This window comes from Apostichopus japonicus, chromosome 7, assembly GCF_037975245.1.
Source record: "Apostichopus japonicus isolate 1M-3 chromosome 7, ASM3797524v1, whole genome shotgun sequence".
Taxonomy (NCBI): domain Eukaryota; kingdom Metazoa; phylum Echinodermata; class Holothuroidea; order Aspidochirotida; family Stichopodidae; genus Apostichopus; species Apostichopus japonicus.
Window position 1 is genome coordinate 21,302,376 of NC_092567.1, and position 21,267 is coordinate 21,323,642.

General features: G+C 37.3%; 2 protein-coding genes across 7 annotated transcripts in view; both read left to right on the forward strand.

Moving 5' to 3' along the window:
• The window catches only part of LOC139969720 (endoplasmic reticulum-Golgi intermediate compartment protein 2-like), a 16,781-nt gene extending 12,449 nt beyond the window's left edge, over positions 1-4,332 (forward strand). For all 4 annotated transcript variants that reach the window (XM_071974909.1, XM_071974910.1, XM_071974907.1 and 1 more), the window contains exons 10-11: positions 373-437; positions 2,211-4,332. In XM_071974909.1, coding sequence (XP_071831010.1) covers positions 373-437; positions 2,211-2,303 — 158 coding nt within the window. In that variant the 3' untranslated portion in view covers positions 2,304-4,332. The remainder of the gene's footprint in view (positions 1-372; positions 438-2,210) is intronic.
• A 1,828-nt stretch (positions 4,333-6,160) lies between these two features.
• LOC139969718 (twinkle mtDNA helicase-like) lies at positions 6,161-21,153 on the forward strand. Of its 3 annotated transcripts, none has more exons than XM_071974904.1 (12): positions 6,161-6,320; positions 7,034-7,725; positions 8,358-8,611; positions 9,682-9,896; positions 11,241-11,397; positions 12,389-12,510; positions 13,471-13,642; positions 15,029-15,163; positions 16,350-16,538; positions 17,008-17,199; positions 17,871-18,002; positions 18,354-21,153. In XM_071974904.1, exons 2-12 carry the CDS (start codon positions 7,137-7,139, stop codon positions 18,579-18,581), a joined length of 2,385 nt encoding a protein of 794 aa, XP_071831005.1. In that variant the 5' UTR covers positions 6,161-6,320; positions 7,034-7,136; the 3' UTR covers positions 18,582-21,153. The 3 variants fall into 3 exon arrangements, with proteins under 3 accessions (XP_071831005.1, XP_071831006.1, XP_071831007.1); XM_071974905.1 differs by having other exon boundaries at positions 6,170-6,334; XM_071974906.1 differs by having other exon boundaries at positions 6,178-6,276.
• The last annotated feature ends 114 nt before the right edge of the window (positions 21,154-21,267 follow it).

Sequence of the window (21,267 nt, forward strand, 5' to 3'; positions counted from 1 at the left end):
GATAGATAGATAGATAGATAGATAGATAGATAGATAGATAGATAGATAGATAGATAGATAGATAGATATATATTAGGTAGATATATATTAGGTAGATATATATTAGATAGATATATATTAGATAGATATATTAGATAGATATATATATATATATTTCTATGTATATTTCACGAAAGAATGAAAATCTATTTCTTCCTTTCTTTGTTTAATAGAAGTTGATCGTTGCTTATAGTTTACCATGTGTGAGACTATTGGTGAAGATCAAGTTTGTTACTTCAAGAAATAAGTGAGGTATAATGGGGTGACATGTCAAATCAACCTTGCACATTATTTATTCGCTTTTTGCTTTTGTTTCTCATGAATCATATACAGGGTTATTTCATCTATGTCTAAGCAGCCTTTATGAAATCATTTGCTGTCGTTTAAAGAAACCAAAGGTAAGTTGAGTATATTTAAAAGAAACAACAAGTCTTAAGAAAGATAAAATACTTAGAAGAGCAACGCTCTGATTTTGGTCGACATTTTAATACCAAAACAGTGTAACTACAAAATTGGGTCCCAATCGATCAAATTGAGACATCCATTGATCAATCACTTAGTGTTTATAGGTTATTAAAACTGGCATGCAAGTTCAATATTTTTTTTGTATCTATCGTTTTGTCTGTCCGGCATTTTCAATAATTGTGGTTTTTCTTTCTTTTTGAATACCCAAACCCTGTGGCGTTATTAATGAAATATTGCCAGCAAATTTCATAGGTCTTTGTACAGCATGAACAAGTCCTTTAATTACATTTTTTATTTTTTGTTTAGTATTGCTTAATAATGAATAAGTATCTCAGATCAATGTTTAAAATTGTTTCAGAAAGAAAATGTCTCATTTCTGCTTTTGATTCTTGTGTTTAGTCCAAAAAAAACATTTTTTTGTTTCTGTTTTTTTATCGTTGTTTTGGAAGAAACAGGAGAGAGAATGATGATTTGGTTTGTGATTTATGCTTACTTTTATCCTTTTGTTTTGTTTTCTTATTTTTGTTGAGATTAGTCAATTTTCAGGTTTGGTGTTGGTATTTTTATTATCTGCCCTTGTAGGCCTTTTCACCATTTATTTTGAAAAAACTAAGAAAGAGACTTACCTGGCTGAAAAATTGATATTTTATGTTTGCTCTCTATTTAACTTTCTTTCTCCCGCTTTGACTGTTTGCTTTTCGGCTTTATTTAAATATTTTTTCTGAGATACAGTATGTATGCAACTGTGCAGAATATAAGTAGAGTTAGATATTGGAGAGGCTAGTAAGGTTGGAACCCTATTCTCCCATCTCCATGTACACTACAGGATATCGTCCAGATGCTACCTGTAAAGGGAATGGTGAGGTCTTAAACTGCCTCCTCCCCCCAAACAAAATGAGCTATTCGTACATGCTTATTCCAACATATTTCCCAGCACCATATTGTTCTTCTCAGAGGAACTTCCCCTTCCCCCACACCTCTCCCCCCACCCCACCCCTATCCCAAATTAAATCTGGGACATTTTTGGGACACTTAGTAATCGGGAACGAAATGTTGGAACCGGGGACTGTCCCCATAAATTGGGGAAGTCTGGTCACCTTACTAAAGAGAGTTTGATTGTAGTCCCTTTCCTTGCCACTAGTTCTTCTTTCAACATCTTGCATTTACTGCACATAATTCAAGGACTATAAAGTGACCGAAAATCTGCTAGATATCCCGCAAAGTTTCAAAACCTTTCAAAATGCATCTTAGCATTTCTTTAACAGGTTTGTATTATCTTTCTATATAGTGAACGTAAAAAAAATTCCCTTCTGTTATAAACTATTTCCCGCAGAACTTCCTAGACAGTTTTCCTTTGATGTATTTGCTTGATTTTCTTGACATTGGCCGATAAGTCAGAGTTTTGTGTAACAGTGAGAACATAAAATTCACAACCAACATAAAAAAAAAAACATAACCTAAAGGAGACATCAACCCAACTGTCACCATTACTCTGTGTGATATGGTTCTACCACCAGAGCAGTCCACAAACTTTTATCCTCATGACCCACGACCTTACCTTCCTTGACAACTGAGCCATGGCCCATCAGGTCTCACCCCTCAAATTTGATTCTCTACCGTCCTCGTGAATCCATGTGAATTTGTCCAATCATCTATTGTGTTAACAACCATGGTACTGACATTATTTTTTTTATCTATTTCTTCAGGCCCCAGATGACGGGGGACCAGTGCCTGTTCATCAACTCCCCCTCACTCCCGCTCCAAGCCCTCCTGGAATCACCTTACCTGCCCCTCAATGAGCCACATAGGTCTCCTCTCCAGGATAGATGTTGGTCTTGGGAGATTTCTTGCTGATTTACGATGGTGGTGGTTTCCGTGTTCGGTCTACTTTGAAGAAGAAGAAAAAACACAGTCGCTCTTGTTGCAATGTACCTTTCCTGCTACACGTGCATTCATGAAGACAGTGTATTTAATTTACTGTATTACTGAGCTACAAAAGATGTTTAGTACCTTGGGAACATGTTCGTCTTTCAAAACACAGCTGAGTTAAGTAAGGCTCATCTTGTTTATTTTGTTCTGAGATGGAATATGTCATGAGTAGCCATTTGGGACAATATGCCAGTGCTATTACCACTCTATACTGTCCTCACATGTCATGCTTCCAAGGACCTCGTACTGACAGTATGAACAGTTCTGAAAATTTGTCTAATAGAAATAGGATGTTCATACTGTCAGTACAAGTTCTTCGAAGCTTGATGTGCAATAACAACATATTAAATAAAATAAGTGAACCCACACCTAACCATGGACCTATAGTACATTTGAGATTGCTGATCTTGCTAGTCTAGGATGCTTGATTTATCTGCTTGAGTATATTTAATTCCAAAGTCAATAATCAGGACATTTACATAATGTTTACTGAATATCCCAAAGCTCACAGAGGTCAACAGTTTATGAATTAAAGTTGTGACCTGTTTATTCCAGAAAATCAGGGGACATGATACCCACCAACCCCCCAGCAATGTTGATGTCAACACTAATACCTACACTATGTTTAAAGGAAGGCATTTTGAGGGTCTCATTGGTTCTGGGGTTCTATGTTTCAAGGATGTTGGTCTAATGCCTAAGTTTAGAACACCTTTCAGAAACAAGTATTTGTCCAAGATAATAATCCAATTTAAAAAAAAAATTAGAAAACTCAAAGGTAACTGGACGTTCTATTATTCATCACTAAGTACGACATAATTCCGTTCATGTATTAGAACCAGCTGTGAAATTATTCAATGATCTGGGTTATCTCTGAGCGATGAAAGAGAATTATGTTTGTAGTTATGAACAATCACAGCTAAGGATCAAGTTGTCTCTATAACCAGTAAATCAAACAGGCAAATTGAAATATTTCAGTGCCTTTTTGCAAACTGAGGCATACTCATACAATACTCATACAATCTGTGTGCATTTCCGTGGACACTTTTAATCCGGGACGGCACATGAAGTCATGGACGACCCCCGGAAATCAGGGTGTCTGGTCACCTTAATATAAAGTAAAAGTTAAGTTAAGTAAATGCATTCATTGACATAGACAGCTAGGCTGTTTTTTTTTTTAAATGTTTTGGTTTTTGGGGCTTTGGTTTTTTTTTAAACTAATAGTATCAGACACAGTAGGCTGGCATTGAACAGGGAATACTTTATCAGGTATCTCATAGCAAAATGTTTAAATTGCTATACAAGTGAAAAAATGTATAGCAGTTTTTGTACACAGAGAAACCATAGTATTTTATAGGAGATGACAGTTGAGAGGATTCAAAACTGCTACCAAAAAATGTTCAGATTGCTATACAATACACATACAATCTGGGGACATTTCTGTGGACACTTTTAACCCGGGCACAGCTCTTGAAATCCAGCAGTTTCTGTAGACAGGAACCATAGTATTTTATGGGAGATGACAGTTCAGAGGATTCCAAACTGCTGCACAAAATGTTCAGATTGCTATACAATACACATACAATGTGGGGACATTTCTGTGGACACTTTAATCCGGGGACAGCACTTGGAATCCAGGAGGGTTTCTGTAGACAGGAACCATAGTCTTTTATAGGAGATGAAAGTTCAGAGGATTCAAAACTGCTACACAAAATTTGAAGACTAAATTATTCCCTGTGTGTATCCATGGCAATAATGATGATCTATGAGATCAGTTCTTCCTTAAATACTTTTTTGTTTCATTTTTCATATTTTACTAAGATCATAAATAAATTTCATTCTGTGAATAATCATGTCAAAATTTGAAAAATACAAAAACTTACAAAATAACCAGAAAATTTACTTTGAATTTGTTTATTTTATTTTTTTTTTCATATCTTTCTATAAATAATAAAATTTGTTTTATTCTTGAATTATAATGGAGGTTTTAGGGGTTACCTTGCTCAGTGGAAAGTTTTTTCATGGATAGCTACCTTCTTCATGAATTGCCAGTGACATTTTCATATTGGTGAGCTTGAGCTACATTCTGATATAATTTCCGAAAGTCCCAAACGATGATGTGTTTGTTGTCGAGTTAATACTTTGTGAAAACTACAGGGAAGGAGGCCCAGTCAGATTAGTAGAGGCTTTACCCACTTCACCGATCCTGTCATTCACTGAACATAACTTTATCATTTGACACTTAAATGAAATTTAGTCAAAAGATATGAAAAGAGGGCTGGCATAAACAAGGGGAGAAACCAAATATCAACCCTTGTCCCCTCCTCCAATTTGTTATTATAAATTATTAATCTGTTATTAAAATTCATTGTTTTTACAAATTGGTTAATTTGTTATTACAAATTATTAATCTGTTGTTAGAAAACATTAGCTTTATTTGTTATTACAAATAATTTATTTGTTATTACAAATTATTGACTTGTTTTTAAAAGAATTCTTAACTCGTTATACCAAATTGTTAACTTGTAATCTGAAATAAACTTATTTCAAATTAATAATGGCCTAAGTGTAGACAGTAACAGAAAGAAACTAGCGCCCTCTGTCTTCCAGTCTTGCTCAGTATGTTCAACAAAGTATTCTGTTATCTGGATTTTCTTTAATTATTTATTAATTATTTGCAATGAACACATCCAATGTCAAATATAGTAAAGTATTAGTTAATGGCATCTAAACTTGGAAAGGGTGTGAAGAAACGTCTCATGCCGGTAATCTGACCTAGTTTCGAATGAGGTGTAACATAAGTGTTAGACACCACCATTGATCCCAGAAGATACACACACAGCTTGCTCCCGTCGGTAATTAGACACTAGTGTACAGTCAATACATACAGCTACGGTCAATACCCACAACACAGTGTACATAGCAGCGTGGACATCTCAGGTCTAGACAAAGGATAAGGTATCATGTTTCAACACTGTCTGCATTTTGTAGCGACAAGAAGAAAACGTCACTTGCAAGCAACGGAAAGTTAACTTTTTCAGAGCGCAGCACGCGGGTTGTGGCAAGTCTTCAATGCCTTTTAAGCAATATTTTTAATTCCACCATTTTATCTCAATATTCGACTTGTTTTAAAAAATTCTTTACTATTCCAAAATCGCAAAATCATAACTATTTTCCAAAACAAAAAGATTTTCGAAGTATTTTGACAATTTTACTACAATTCTAAACTTCAACTATGTTATATCAAACTTTTCACTATATACTGTCAAGACAGTATTTTTACTTGATATTGAAATATCGACTTTTACATTAAACCTATTCTCTAATATTGGCTTTTTTATATATCGATATTTCGACTTGATCCTGAACAAAATTCATATCAAAGTTTAGCTATTTATCTCTATTCATCTGGGGTCAGTATTTAAATAAACTAATGAGGTAGTGTGAACAGACCGGTATGAATGTTGTAAGAAGGCCGGTGAATTAAAATGCACAAAACCACTCGTTTCAGACACCAACAAATGACTTCGTTAGCTGATATAACAAACAGATAGGACTTTTGCACTTTTAAAACAAACGATTTTTTCGGTACCATTATATAAGTTGGTGATTTCATCCGAAGAAGTAATATCACCCATACCACTATAAACAAAACGGCTTGCCATAATCTTGCTAAAAATCAGCTGGCGGGAAGAAGCACACGACCAAATTTCGAATGTGCGCTAGGGACACATTAGCACTGTCTACAGCTCACGAACATTACAACTTACTACACAAGTGTTTTGGCGTGTTGATTACACAGTAAACCACCTCATGCATGGTTTAATGTCGAAAATACCGCGCTTGGTAATAACGTAATATGGATAAAAGGCTTTACGCATTACCGTCAGGTTGGTAGTTATTGGTAATTTTATTTAGAATCACAAACTTTTGAGGGAAAATGTGACGAGTAACAACCGCTTAGCCAAAATAGTAGACCTAGCCAATTTCCACTTTGGCTTAGGCCACCCTAGTATAAACACAACATAACAGTTACGAGGCCTAACTAGTCCTAGCCTAAGCCGAGACCAGGCCTACGAATCGATGAAGTATTAATGTGTATCATATGTGCGAATTAAGATTGAAGTTCGAAAGTTGGCCAAGTCTAATACTAAGCCTAAACTAGCTGTAGTACTATGACTAGTATGACTGTGAGGGAGTTTATATACAATACCCTGAATAGCAACTAGGCCTAGGCTAAACACATTCTCTTACTTGTCTTAGTCTTCTGAATCTTACACAACAAATTGCAGGTAGGGCCTAGGCTTGAGTATGGGCCAGCATACTCAAACAAAAAAGATGACTATTAAGTAACATCTAACGTGTGACCCCTAAACTAAGCCTACATTAGGTGTAAACTCTACGCTATAAACAGCTTACTCCAAACTTTTTGCCAAAGTAACTTAAACCACAGTTGAATCAAAACTTACCTTAAGTTAGACATACTTCCCTAGGCCATAGACGTGTGAAATTATGGCCTATAGGCCTAGGCTAGCCTTTGTAAGGTTTCTAATTATGATTCTACCCAGGATTTATGTGACTTATATATATATATTTCTTACAGATGCTGCAGGCTAAGTTAACTCCCAACAGGTCAAGAAACATTCATCATCTGGATTCAAAAAAAAAAAATCGTCCTCCATGAATAATTTCTAACTGATGAATATATGAACCACATCCAAGCAGTTTTTTATTTGGAAGCAAAAATGTCAGTACTTCCTCACATTTCCCCATGTCCAAATCTCTCATATATCTGTAAGCCTCTGAGCTGTCTAACTTATACCTGTCCAGTCCTGACTAGGAGACTAGGCTATCAACAGGTTTGTTCCAAACAATTGAATTTGAGAATGTCAGTCAATGTACCTGCAGTACATCATAAGCTTTTCAACTCTTTTCAAAGAAGTTGGAACGATACGAGTGGTGACGGATTGAGCAATGTAGTAGTAAAGACTAGAAGGCAAATTGACTGTCAGAATTGTATACTTTGGAAACACAAGACTAAAGCATGGAGGAGATTTTCATCGAAAGCAACCCCACCAGATTTAGACCTGACAAGCAAGGAGGTATCGATGGAAGAGTGCCTTGTTCCATCAACTTCTGACATTAAAACTTTCCTGAAGAAGAGGAGATATGATCTCAAAGAAGGCTTTGTCTGCTTTGAGATCGATTGCCAGTTTTGTAACTATCTGAAAGACCCTAAACTTAGAAATCCACCGCAGACTGAAGGCAAAAGTGTCTATGTCAACAAAATTTCAGGTATTTTCAGATTTGTACTTTATTTTATTTCATTTTATTTTATTGTTTTCTTGAAATCTTTGTATATACACCTAGTAGAGTTTGAAACGTAGACGGCTGTACTGGTCATCCTTCCTTGCCTCCCCAACCTACAAAAAGTAGTTCTATTGAAATACGGTAAGATTTGTAGAAGTGTTTCTTGCTGCAAAGAGCAATATGAAAACCCTCCCCCCCCCCCCACCCTCACAATTTTTGTCTCTTTGTCCTTCTAGCATGTTTTATTATGTGAGTCTTATACAACATACTGTACTACTTGAGAAGACTAGGACTTTCTGCTTTATATTTACTCTTTAATCTAATGGGAACCTTATATAAGGCTTCAAAATATTCTTGCCCTGATACGTCCCTTGCAAACCCCCAGCCTTCAGCTCACGAGTAAAGCACCATCGCTCGGCCCATTTTCAGTATTTTCCAAGATAATATTTTTTTGCCCCAGTTACTGATAGTTTCGATATTTAAGTACTGTCAACTTCCCTCCTCAACACCCTAATACAACCCTGGGTCATCCCTGACTGACAGAGCACCTCTCCCGTTCTCACGTTACCCTTACATTACCCATACCTTACCTTGATCTTCATATGTTACCTTCACAGGCCATTCCATGTGTGAATGCGGTCGGATCAAAGGGTCGTGGACCCAGACCAAGGACTCCCTATCAGCACTCAAACAGAGGCGAAGTGCTTACTACGTAAACGTCATTGAAACGGCAATCCGGGCAAACAAGCAGAGCGGGGCGTCCACTGCTGGAATCAATACAACTGGCAGTGCATTGTGGGAGGAAGCTGTGCATCTCTCAGATGTCTCTCGGGGAGTCTACGAACAAGTGCAAGAAAAATTCGATATTCCTGTGAGTGTGCCAGAATATCTGAGAATTTAATGTGTGTGTTTTCCCCAGACAGGGCATTTTTTATTTTTTTAAATCTCAAATTGCCAAATATGACTTGAAATTAATGATGTTTAGTTTTCATACATTTAACAATCAAATTACAAAGTTTCTTTTTATTCTAGCCATGGATACCCTCGCGATGCCTTGTAGACAGAAATTACTCGTTTAAAGGTAGTCAGTTTAGGCCCCAAATTATAGCACTCTATTATTGCAAAAAGTTATCAAAAAGTACTTTCCTGGAGGTATTTACTCTCCAAATTGTTTTCAGAAATGTTTAAGGAATACACAAGATACCTGAATGTCCTAGTGAGGAAAATTTCCTTGAAGGTTGTAATGAAAACAGTTTAAGAATTTTGACCAAAGGTGACCATATTTGAATATCTAGCATATTTGGGGCCCATACAGCACACCTTTAATGTCCATTCTTGCAAAAATCTTCCGAGTCACTATAACTTTTTGTTAGTGGACATTAGTGTAGGTTGTTAACAAAGTTTGAATATATATCTAAGATGTAGCATACCTGGATTATTTCCATAGTACCATAAATAATTCTAATCTAGCAATATCCGAACCAGATAGCAATTTTAACATACATCATTCGATTTACTGAACTTGTAGTATTGTATGGTTTCTATAGTTCCATTTACATTCTAACTCAGTTGCAACACAAAGTAGTACAAAATTACCGCAAAGTAAAACGTTTTATCGCATTACATTATATCATCGTAGGAATTTTCCTTTTTTACGGTCTGTTAAAAACTGCACCCTATAGCATACCAAACTGATTTAGCCAGACTGTTTTTTTGTGTTTGGTTCCAATTTTGTCTAAATATATCAAGAAGACAAACTAAAAGAAAACAATTTTTGTTCATATCACTGCTTGATTTGCTTAGATCCATACAGGTTTGGCCTTGAGCTACTGTACGTAAGCCTTAAATGGAAATTGCGCCCTATATCATCTTTGTGGTGAGCTATGATTGGGTACCAATTAGAAGTCTTCAAATTGCATTCTGGTTTTATTCATTTCACAGGGAATTTCTCAAGATACCTTTGATTTCTTCAACGTCAGATTCAATCGTAAGAGGTCGACTTTGCTCTTTCCCAACTACAGTCTCCAACAGAGACTCGTCGGCTTCCATGCAGTCACCGCTAAGTCAAAGATAATCTCAAGAGAATCCCCAGACTCTGAAGAAGATCAGAAATACACCAAGAGAATAATAAATATATCTTCGGAGTTTCATCCAAAGTAAGTAACGGCTCATCTGGGGTGGTTTATAGTTAAAGTGAAGCAATAAAGAAGAATCGCTTGATGATACCAAAATTCAGGAATCCTCTAAACCTGGGGTGGGCAGCCTATGGCCCGCAAACCACATGCGGCCCGCCAGTGATTTATTTGTGGCCCGTGAGAAGTCTCAAGACGAGAGAAAAAATTAATCTATTTTACATCATCACAAGAAATGAGCTAGCTGCTTAGAATTTATCGGCACTAATGATACTGTCTGGTAGGCCTATTATCCTCATTAAGTAACAACTGAACTGAATTGACATGTTTTTTTGAAAAAAGATTAAGTACACACACCTATTGCTTGAAAGTCCTCGGAATCAAAGGTTTGAAATCAACAGCAGGTCGTTGGTTAGGTGCAGCCCAGTCAAGTTTTCACTCCTTATATCTAGCCCATTCATTCAAAAAGGTTGCCCACCCCTGGTCTAAACTGAGCCCACATCAGTGTGTCAGTATGACCAACTTTCGCACAAAAGATTCTTTCAAAGCTTACTCTATTTATGAAAGTAACTATGCAACAAAGGTCGAAAGAAATTCATACACCTCATATTAATTCTGAAAGCAAGGTCAGTGTTTTGACCGTTTTAACTTTGTTAACCAATTTGACAGTCATAAGTCAAGTCTGATTAATCCTATTGTGAAAGAACATTTTTTTAGTTTTTCAAAACTCCATTCAAATCAAGAAGATGATTCTTCTTTGTTTAGAAACGTGTGCCAGAAACACATGCCAACTTCCCAAGATACTGTTCCAGGTTTGCATTTTGGTTAACACCATCAAAGCAAGCATTGATAACTAAGAGACAGAGCAAGATTCTATTGCACCCATGAGACCTTAGTGCCAGATATGAAAAAGGGAGGGGGAGGGGCAAAAGCAACCAACCAAAGTAGAGTCAACATATGTGCAGGCTTAAGACTAGGAAGTATTTCCATGGATAAGTTAAAGTTTGCAAATTCTTTACATATTTCTGTCATGTCTGGAAGAGTTATCACTGAACTCCCTCCTTCAATTTTCTGTTTTCTTAATGTTTTACATAAAATTAGCCTGTGCCACAGTTTGTAAGGATGAGTTTGTGCCGGCAAACTCACTGACGATCGAGTTCCTCCCAAACCAAATTCTGTAAAATATCCATTTGGGACACTTGACATGTCTGTAATTTTTCATTGTTGATTTTAAAACTTGTATGAAGTAAACAGAGGCTTAAACAGAGGCTAATGGTCGATGTGCCATCACTTTTCAAAATTAATTCAATCCCAATCACTAATATTTAACTATTGCTAATTCCGTTCTGGTTCTGTCTTTGTATATAGAGGAGTCCCAAGTGGCCTCTTTGGTTTCCATCAGGAGGACCTCCCGCCTCATCAAATCATTATTACATCATCAGAAATGGATGCCCTGGCAATCCACGAAGTGTCGAAACTGCCGGTCCTTGCTCTTCCAAATTCGATAGCTCATCTTCCCCAAGAGGTACAGTAAATAGAGCCGGCATTTGTCTGCTAATGAACTGATTTGATCTTTGTTTTGAAAAAGCTTGGGTGAATTTTTAAAGTAGCGTTGACGCTCAAATACAATAACGATGGATGGCATTAGTATCACTAGCCCAGTTTCACATTCAATAATAAAAAAAATGAAGTTATGAATCTCAGATAAATGCTTGTTGGATGTGCTTCTTTTTCATTGCCAATGTGGAACTTTTGTTTTGCCATGATTCATAGTAAAGCCAATGTCTAATGCCAAAATATCAGTCCATGAATGACACCCGTGTGTAACATTTAAGCATAGATGTGTTTTCAAAAATGTAGACATTTATGGCCAGTTACATGAGACTCCTAAACATGCATTCTGATTTTATTATGAGAGCAACAATACTGAATAAATATTATGTCATACCTTTACCAACATTTAATATGAGTTTCATCTCCCAATACTGATATTTGTTGTTTCCTAATGGTACATTGCTAGCTGGATAGTATATACCAATGTACAAACTTCCAACCCACCTGTATAAGTGGAGGATGCAGAGGTGTGCCCAGAACGAAGAAATGTCAACAATTTTAAATAGAAACCCTACAAAATTCCACATTAAACGCTGGAGTAAAGCTTTCAACATGACCAAATCCTGTGTGCCAGACACTTTAGTTGTACAATACACCCTGCAGCCTTACAGAGCAACTTAACAAATCGGCAACATATCTCCTTGTGCACAACACACAATTTAGTCACTGTAAAAAAATGACTGGTCTCGAGTTTCTCAGTAAAAGTTTCATTCACGACAATTGTGATGCTCTGAACACTCTTCACATTTGTCTATTTCATTCTTTAAAATTCATCTCACTGGTGAATAAGATAAATTCCCATGCAATTATCAAACTAACCGATAAAGGTTTCTATTCCAAATTAATTTTAATTGTACATATTTTTTAATATGGTTTATATTCTTCTTATTTGTTATCTGTAGGTGCTTCCACTCTTAGAGCGATTTGAAAAAATTATTCTGTGGTTTGACAACGACATCAGGTCCTGGGAGGCTGCCAAGCAGTTCTCCAAGAAACTAAACACTATGAGATGTTACTTGATCAGGTGAGAACTTTAAAAAATAAAAAAATTAAACATTTGAAGTTGGGCATAAAATTTTATTTCATAAACATATTTACAAATTTCTGGGTGAATTTTGGTGATAGATTTATTGGTGGTAGTGTTATTGTCAACCATATATCCATATTTTCTTTTATCGGACTCCCTGTTGAATAATGGGCTATTTCCAAGTATTTATATCTTTCCTAGGCCTTATGTTTGTAATGTCCATCTTCATATCAGTGAATCCTTGTTTCCTGGTTAAATGTCCAGATACCTTTGAAGTTCAAACAACTGTCCCTCCATTCTTTTAGTCAAAGTTGGAACAGTTCGTTTGAATTTAGATATTCATATTTCATCTGCATTACAAGTTCAACGAGCCAGATGCCAGGGTTTTTGTTGAGTGGAGGGGCAAGATCTTTAATGTTACAAAGTGAACATCTTGCAAAGATTGTATCAAGAACCGAGAAGAATTGATAAAATCATAGTGTGAATGGCAACTTGTTTTTATGATTTCCATCATATGGAACATCGCTTGATGAAGTTAAGAAGTCATTTGCATTCAACAGAGGTCATAACCTGAAAGTTATGTATAGGTGAAGTCTGTTGGGGTTTGCATGAAATAGGGTCATACTCGACTAAACTCTTTTTTACTCAAGTTTTTGCGAGGTGGGAAAAGTTACATTTGCAAGCGCAGACAACCTCTTGGAAATGAATTTCTTGGGGAAAAAATCACTTTTCTGGGAAAAAAAGCAAATTTATTCAAGAAAGAGAAGAGAACGAAATTTGTTTATCCATTGTTAATCTACTGGAAAAAAACATTGTGTATGCGATTCTTCCCCTTCAGGCTGGCTAACTTTTGCACAAGCTTTTGGAAAAAACAATAAACATAGTCTCTTTGATCAACTTACTATTTGGTCAAAGAGAAAATCCTTTTACCGAGTGCATGTGTTTTCTTTTCTCCAGACCTGTCAGTACTCAACCTGGTCCTTTGGAGGCATTAAGGAAAGGTCTCAAACTGAGCTCAATATTGCAGGAAGCCACTCCAGTCAGCCATAAGTCCATTGTTACATTTCCATCTCTTCGGGAGGAAGTGCTGGGAGAGCTCACCCACGCCGAACAGGTCGCTGGTGTCAAGGTTCGTACATGACCAAACAGTTTCTAAAAGTTTTCTTTGCTTCAATTTCTGACAGCTGGATTGCCCATCCAGGGCTGCAATTTGCAAATCTTTGAATCTGTGAATTGTCAAATTTGCGAATCTGCAAATTGTTTATCCAGGGCTGCAAATTGCAGATATAAGTAAAAATAAAACAGGTTAGGGTTAGGGAGTGTTTGGGTTAGGGAGGGTAGTGTAAGGTGGTTAGGGTCAGGGGAGGGCTAGGGAGAGGATAGGGTAGGGTTACATGGTATACAAGGTAGTGTGGCTCCTGACTGGCTTTCCTGCATCACCACTGTCCAAGGGCTGGATAGCTCAGCTCTTAGAGCACAGAGCTTGTAACGTTGAGGTCACTAATGGTCACTAATGGTCACTAATGACATTGTAGCCAAGAATTTCTTCTTTTTTTGTCTGGTATTTTAATTTGCAACAGAATTGAACGAGAAGAGTTTTACGTGTCATCATACAGTAAATTATGTAGATATGGATTAGTGACAAATCAGACACACTTTGAGGGTTTGTTAACGATCTTAGCTACAAAACTAAGTTGTAGAAAGTAGCTCAAAAGGTGTATTTGCAAGCAATTTATTGTGCCCTGGTATACACTGGTAGTTTGCCCATGGATACCTTTAATATCCAATCTCATAAGTGTTAAAATCGGTACTTTCATTACCAAATAGACCGGTGTTGTGAAAGAGTGTATAAAGGCGGTGGCATTTGAAGCAATGAGGCTTAGCAATCGGGAGGTTTGGGGTTCGATACCCCGACAGGGTAATAGTAAGGTGCAGGTTTTTCATCCAAGAGCAATCTACTGTCTTCCCAATCTGAAATAACTTTCTAATTTGAAAAGATTCCAAATTTGAGTTTGAATGTTGCATGGAAGCCACCTGACGTGTAAGTTGTAATCCATGAGCCCTTGCGGGCTTCTCCCACATTAATGGTCCCTTAAGTTTGGAAAAAAATAACTGCCTGATTATTATTATGATTAGTAACATTATTTTGAACAAACCTTGTTTTCTAGCCATGTTCCTAGTAGCTGCTGGTAAGATATGTCCCAAGAAGTTGCTAGATTTCACCTTCAAGACACCTTTTCAGTAGATTCAAAATGTTTGATAAAATCTTTCAAGTATTGCACATGACCAACACCCACAACAACATAGCAAAACAGCCCTTTAGCCATCTTGAAGAGAGTGCGTACTTCATGTGCAAAAATTCAAGATTCCCAATTTGACGTACAGTACCCAACAATATGGTTTGGCTGGATTGCATTAATTAATTTGGGGAGTTTCTCTGAATCTGTAAATATATTTGCCAGCTTTTTCTGACCCAAAACGAATAACCTTTTTAAATCTTTTTAATTTTCTTCAGTGGAAAAGGTACCCTCTGCTGACTAAGTTTATGAAAGGCCACAGAAAAGGAGAACTGACTATCTTTACTGGACCGACGGGGTCGGGGAAGACGACCTTCATGTCTGAATATTCATTAGATCTTTGCATGCAAGGGGTAAGTGACATTCACCATTACCTGTTCAAACATGGACTAAGTTTTAAATGCACGGTCAGAAACCTGTTAGATTGATAGATTCATTCACAAATTTTGAATTAACAATGACGCCAATCTGTGAATTGGTTGTTCTTTGTAAAAAATATTTCTGTCAAAGCAAGAAGATATAAAGTTCACCTTAAGTGCATATTATTTAGAATACTCCAATATGCTCATCTCAACCATTCTTCCCCCTCGTAAAAATCGCTACTCGCCTTATAATTACATGAAATAAACATCTAAATCAGGGTTTCCCTAACTTCCCTCCCCCCCCCGAACCCCCTGTGGATCTCAGAGTTGTCCAGGAACCCCCAACTTTTCGAGACACGATCTGAGTCATTATTATACTCTAATACGCATAACAGTGCTTCGTAAATGATCAAGTTCATAGTGTAATATTGTAGAGTTTGTCGATATCTACGACTTTTGTACATTACTAAATAATATGACATATCAGATTTTAGTTCAAACAAAAAGCGCTTTAGTTTTGACTTTCACAAAGCCCCCTCAGGGAAGCCCTGGTCTAAATTGTGCCTGAAAGTGTTCTTCTTCATTTTCTCCTACCGTGTTGGTTTGATAATTATCTGTATTATAAAGACAGGTTTAATCTGGTTGCCATCTTTGAATTATGGTCAAAGCGGTTCACGCAAGGACCGATTAATTCAAAAATCCATGGAATACGCTGGCACCAATGCACAAGTTGTCTTTTTATGAGGTGTATACACTACTAAACCATGACCATGCACCAACACGCATGTGTGTTAATTCCATTATTTTGTCTGTTAGAAGTATCGGATTGATATCATATCTACGTGCACAAGACCTTGCATTTGAAGGTGTCGGTCGTTTTCAGTCGTTAACGAACTGTTTGGAATCGTCGTTTGCGATATTTCTATCAGCTCATTAGTAACATATTTCTACATAATTATTTTATTACGGTAAGGCAAAACTCGAAGGGTATTTCCTAGGGAAGATACATTTCCATGGACAATTCATTTGTATATTACCTTCTTCACAAGCAATATTATTTACCTATCTTGAAATTTGCAAGCAAAGATGTGTTTGATAGATAGGGTGACATCATATCTGTGGAGTTGAATATGCATGAGATACTGTCATGATAGCTAATATTTTCATCCCCTCTCAGGTAACCACGCTATGGGGCAGCTTTGAGATTCAAAACGTCCGTCTTGCCAAAATAATGCTGACTCAGTACTCCGAGACCAACTTAGAAAAGAACATCAAGAAATTTGACCAATATGCAAATGAGTTTGAAGAGCTTCCGCTATTTTTCATGGCCTTTCATGGTTCCCAGACGTTGAATAGAGTCATCGAGGTAATTCAAGATCAAATTACTGAAACACTTTTAGACTACTTTTCCTTAAACATTGTTTGGTTATTTTTCTCTCTACATAACACTCCAGGAAACAAGGTATTGATAACAAGTTATCTGAGGTCACCAGATGTCAAACATTGAAAACCTTGTAAACAATATATCTCAAGTTAGGAAGCATGGAGATTTTTTATAAGTGGCATGCGAATGCGTTACATTGAATAGAGAAACTCAATTGTTTTTGGTAGAGGTCAAAGGTCATCTGGGTCACCAGCAGTCAGACTCTGGAAACCATTTAAACATGCTACCGTATCTCATGGTAGAAATCAGGACATTTATATTATAATAGCTGTTTCTGGTGAATAAGCAGAAGTCTATTGCAATGAAGTAATCGAAACTTCAATGCATATTTGCATTAGATTATAATTAGATTAGATTATAATGTCTTTTTCGTCCCTGTTGTTGTTTACAGGCCATGCGACACGCTGTCTACGTCCACGATATTGAGCATGTTATTCTCGACAATCTTCAGTTCATGATCGGGCTAGGATCGCGACAATCCTTCAGCGATCGCTTTGCGATGTACGACAACAGCATCGCAGCTTTCAGGGATTTTGCGACGAAGAATAATTGTCATGTGACTATAGTCATACATCCTCGAAAGGTACGTGATGTCTCCATCGAATCCACTGCACCGTTGAGATATTTTGTCCTTTTTTTAATATAGTTGGGGAGATTTATTTTGTCAACCACTCTGTGGGCCCACCACTGATCCCCCACTAATGGTGAAAATTGTTATTTGTTATTTGGAGGATTTTATTCAGTGATTGTTTCCTTTTCAAGGCACATGCAGTTCTAGATGCATAGACCAGGGGTTCTCAATTTATTTTCTTCAAGGGCCAGACCGAAACAGTATTCAGAGTTTAGGGCCAAAGGGAATTATCTCTATACTTAGAATAAGCAATGTTCTTGGTATGATGGATGGTAGCAACACCCACTGTTCAAAACTTGACCAATTAAAGTGCAGTATTAAGTGGATAATGCATATGCATATGAGGGAAGTAAGTGTGTTTCACAGAATCTCACTATACCTTGCTTGAGCAATGTTCATGGTAGGACCTGTAGGGTGCTGAAACCGAAGGCCCAATCGACAACCCGCAGACCCAGTAGGTGCAATAAATTTGGGCTGATTTTTACACTTGCCGACCACCTGCTTACAACACCTGTGGTAGAACCCATTAATGGATGGTTCCACTCCTCTCACCCAACCTCACTCTCTCCTCTACCACTTAATTTTTGTGAACATTCAACGTTACTCTTCTTTCCCTTTTTTAGGAGAGAGAAACCGAAGAACTCTTCACATCCTCCATCTTTGGGAGTGCTAAAGCCAGTCAAGAGGCAGACAACGTTCTCATCCTCCAAGATCGTCGACTGATCGATCCAATCAAAGGAAAGAAATACATTCAGGTTCGTCGGAGGTCAACCAAGTTTCTGTATGTTCTGTCGAACAAGTTTCTGTCAAAACTGGACATTTTGAAAATAAATTTTAATTCAAAAGTTGCCAAATCATTTTTTGCATCTTAGCATCATTTAATAACACCAATAAAATATAGAGGGGACCATCAGCTTACAAACCATCCCTCAAAGCGTGGATGGTAACAGATCATTTGGCCCCTCCTGATGACCACCCTAGAACCCCCCCCACCCCCTAGTGTTCTGCCTCACCAAGCTGAAACTCCTTCAGGCACCCCTGATGCCATTAATTAATCAATTAATTGATTAATTAATTAATTCTTCTGTCGTGATCTTTTCCCCTAGGTGGCGAAAAACAGGTACGACGGAGACCTGGGAATATTCCAACTTCACTTTAACAAGGACACGTTGATGATGTCACCAATGAAACCACCAAAGCAGACCAAGCAAAAGAAGGCTGCAGAGTTTATTAGTCCAGACAAGATAGAACAGGAGGGTGGAGATAAGTATGAGATATTTGAAAGATTGATGCTGGAGAGTAAATCAGAGGAAGAGATAGGGATAGGAGAATAAGAGAGAGGACAGAGAGGTATGCTATCCCAAATGAGGACTAGGGATAGGCCAGTAAGAGACGAGGAACAGATTCAATCGCAAGTAAAGCAATTAGGGTGTGGAGGATAAGAGACGGGACAGAGATATCACTAATGATGACTAGGGATAGGCCGGTAAGAGACGGGGTGCAGATTCAATCGCAAGTAATTAGTAAAGCAATTAGGGTGTGGAGAATAAGAGACAGGGGACAGAGATATCCCTAATGAGGACTACGGATAGGCCAGTAAGAGACGAGGAACAGATCTACCCCAAGTAAGCACTTAGGGTGTGGAGGATAAGAGACAGGGGACAGAGATATCACTAATGAGAAGTAGGGATAGGCCAGTAAGAGACGAGGAACAGATCTATCCCAAGTAAGCATTTAGGGTGTGGAGGATAAGAGACAGGGGACAGAGATATCACTAATGAGGACTAGGGATAGGCCAGTAAGAGACGAGGAACAGATCTTTCCCAAGTAAGCATTTAGGGTGTGGAGGATAAGAGACAGGGGACAGAGATATCCCTAATGAGGACTAGGGATAGGCCAGAAAGAGACGAGGAACAGATCTATCCCAAGTAAGCATTTAGGGTGTGGAGGATAAGAGACAGGGGACAGAGATATCACTAATGAGAAGTAGGGATAGGCCAGAAAGAGACGAGGAACAGATCTATCCCAAGTAAGCACTTAGGGTGTGGAGGATAAGAGACAGGGGACAGAGATATCCCAAATGAGGACTAGGGATAGGCCAGTAAGAGTGTTTACATCCATGCAGGGGTGAAAATATGATTAGAAATTGAGGCCTTTATGGTAATGCTGTTTACATATTGCAGGATTACTCACTGAACGAAAAATCATCTACTGTGATTTCATTGTATCCTCTAATCCAATCCCAAATTTACATACTTACAAATTGGCACACCTCATATTGTAAGTGCCTCCCCCCCCCCCACCCCCCCCCCCCCCCAAATCCAGCAGGCCAGAGCACTCCTGCCTGTTAGGGGCAGAGAGAAAGGAAATAAATGAAGTGATAAGTGAGGGGATAGCATGGCATTATCAAAGATATTCCTTATATCCATTATAGATATTCCATATTGGGAATATTATATTTGTATGGGAAAAAATGCAAAACAAGAGAGCTAAATTGAGAATTTGGCAGTTTCTATGCAGACATACGATATAGCAATTAGTCAAGAGAAATGTGAAATAAAATGCCAGTAATTTGGTTCTTGCATCTATAAGATTTAGAGCTAAATATTAGCTCTTCTTGTCATCAAACAACATTGACAGGTCTGAATATGCATATCTGTATATACATATATATATATATGTATATATATATTTATATATATATGCATATATAAATATATATATATATATATATATGTATATATATATATATATATATATATATATATATATGTTTCTTTATTCATTCAAGCACCTGTCAATCTAGATCATAAGCACAAAACAGTACTAATGTTTTGGTTTTTTTTCTTGGGGTGTGGGAGGGCGGGGGGGGGGGGTGGCAGGGAAGTGTATGATCTAAACTACATCATTTGCGATGGGTGTGCATGTTTAACCATTCTTATTTTGTAACAAGTGCAATTTATCTTCATTACTCTCTTCCATTTGTAACGTTTTATCTTCAGCATATATCATTTCTAAGCATTGTATCATTGTAACCCACATTTATTTTTGCACACTTTTGTGAAACGTTGATTTGTCTCATTAACCATTTTGGATCATCATATTTTGTAACTGTTCTTTTTAACCAGAATCTTTATTTGTGGCAGGGTGTTTGTTTAATCACACATTGTCACATACCTAAGGCACAGTGTCAATAGGAAAGACTGCAGCAGCTGCAAAATCCACCGATCTCAAATCTGAATTAACGTAAAAGACAAAATATAAGATTTTATTTCTACTGCGGTCGTAAGGTGACATTAGAGATGTAGAGTTACCATGTTAGAATAAAATGTCATCCCGACAAAATATTGAGTTTTTGTCGAGATACCAACTTAAGCTTACTTGACATCTCGGTAAAATTTGTCAAAATGTCGAGTACGTAACACCCAACTAGGTATCGCGACAAAAATCAACATTTTGTCGAGATGTCGTGTTATGCTAACATTGTACCTCTACATCTCGCATGTCACCTTATGACCGCTTAATTCTCTCAGCAGACCAGCAGTGCCTATTGTGTGAAACTTCACAGCACGAAAGATATGCATCCTATACAGCCTGGCTGCAGGAGGGCTGCAGCCTGTTCAGCATCCTACCTATTGACACAGTGCCTCATAAGATTTTGCTTTCAGAAAAACTTTTGAAGTTTCTGCTAGTTTTCAAGCTGGGTGCTATGAATACTTCCAAAGCTATTTATCAAATGCAGTTTGTCAGTGACATTAATTAATTTTTTATTTAAAAACAAATTAAATACATCTCATCACTTGCTACTTACCCACCGTGTGTGCACTTGCCTTGAGCAGATGTCTCAATCATTGTACATAAAATTATTACAGTAAAAGTGACAGCCCAATTATACACAATTTTGAATACATGTTGTTAGCGTGTTATTTTTTGAGTTTTTCATGAGTTGTCAAGTATTTGCCCTAGATTTCTCAAGTTCAAGTTGTTCAATACTAACATCATCGGGACAATATTTTAATG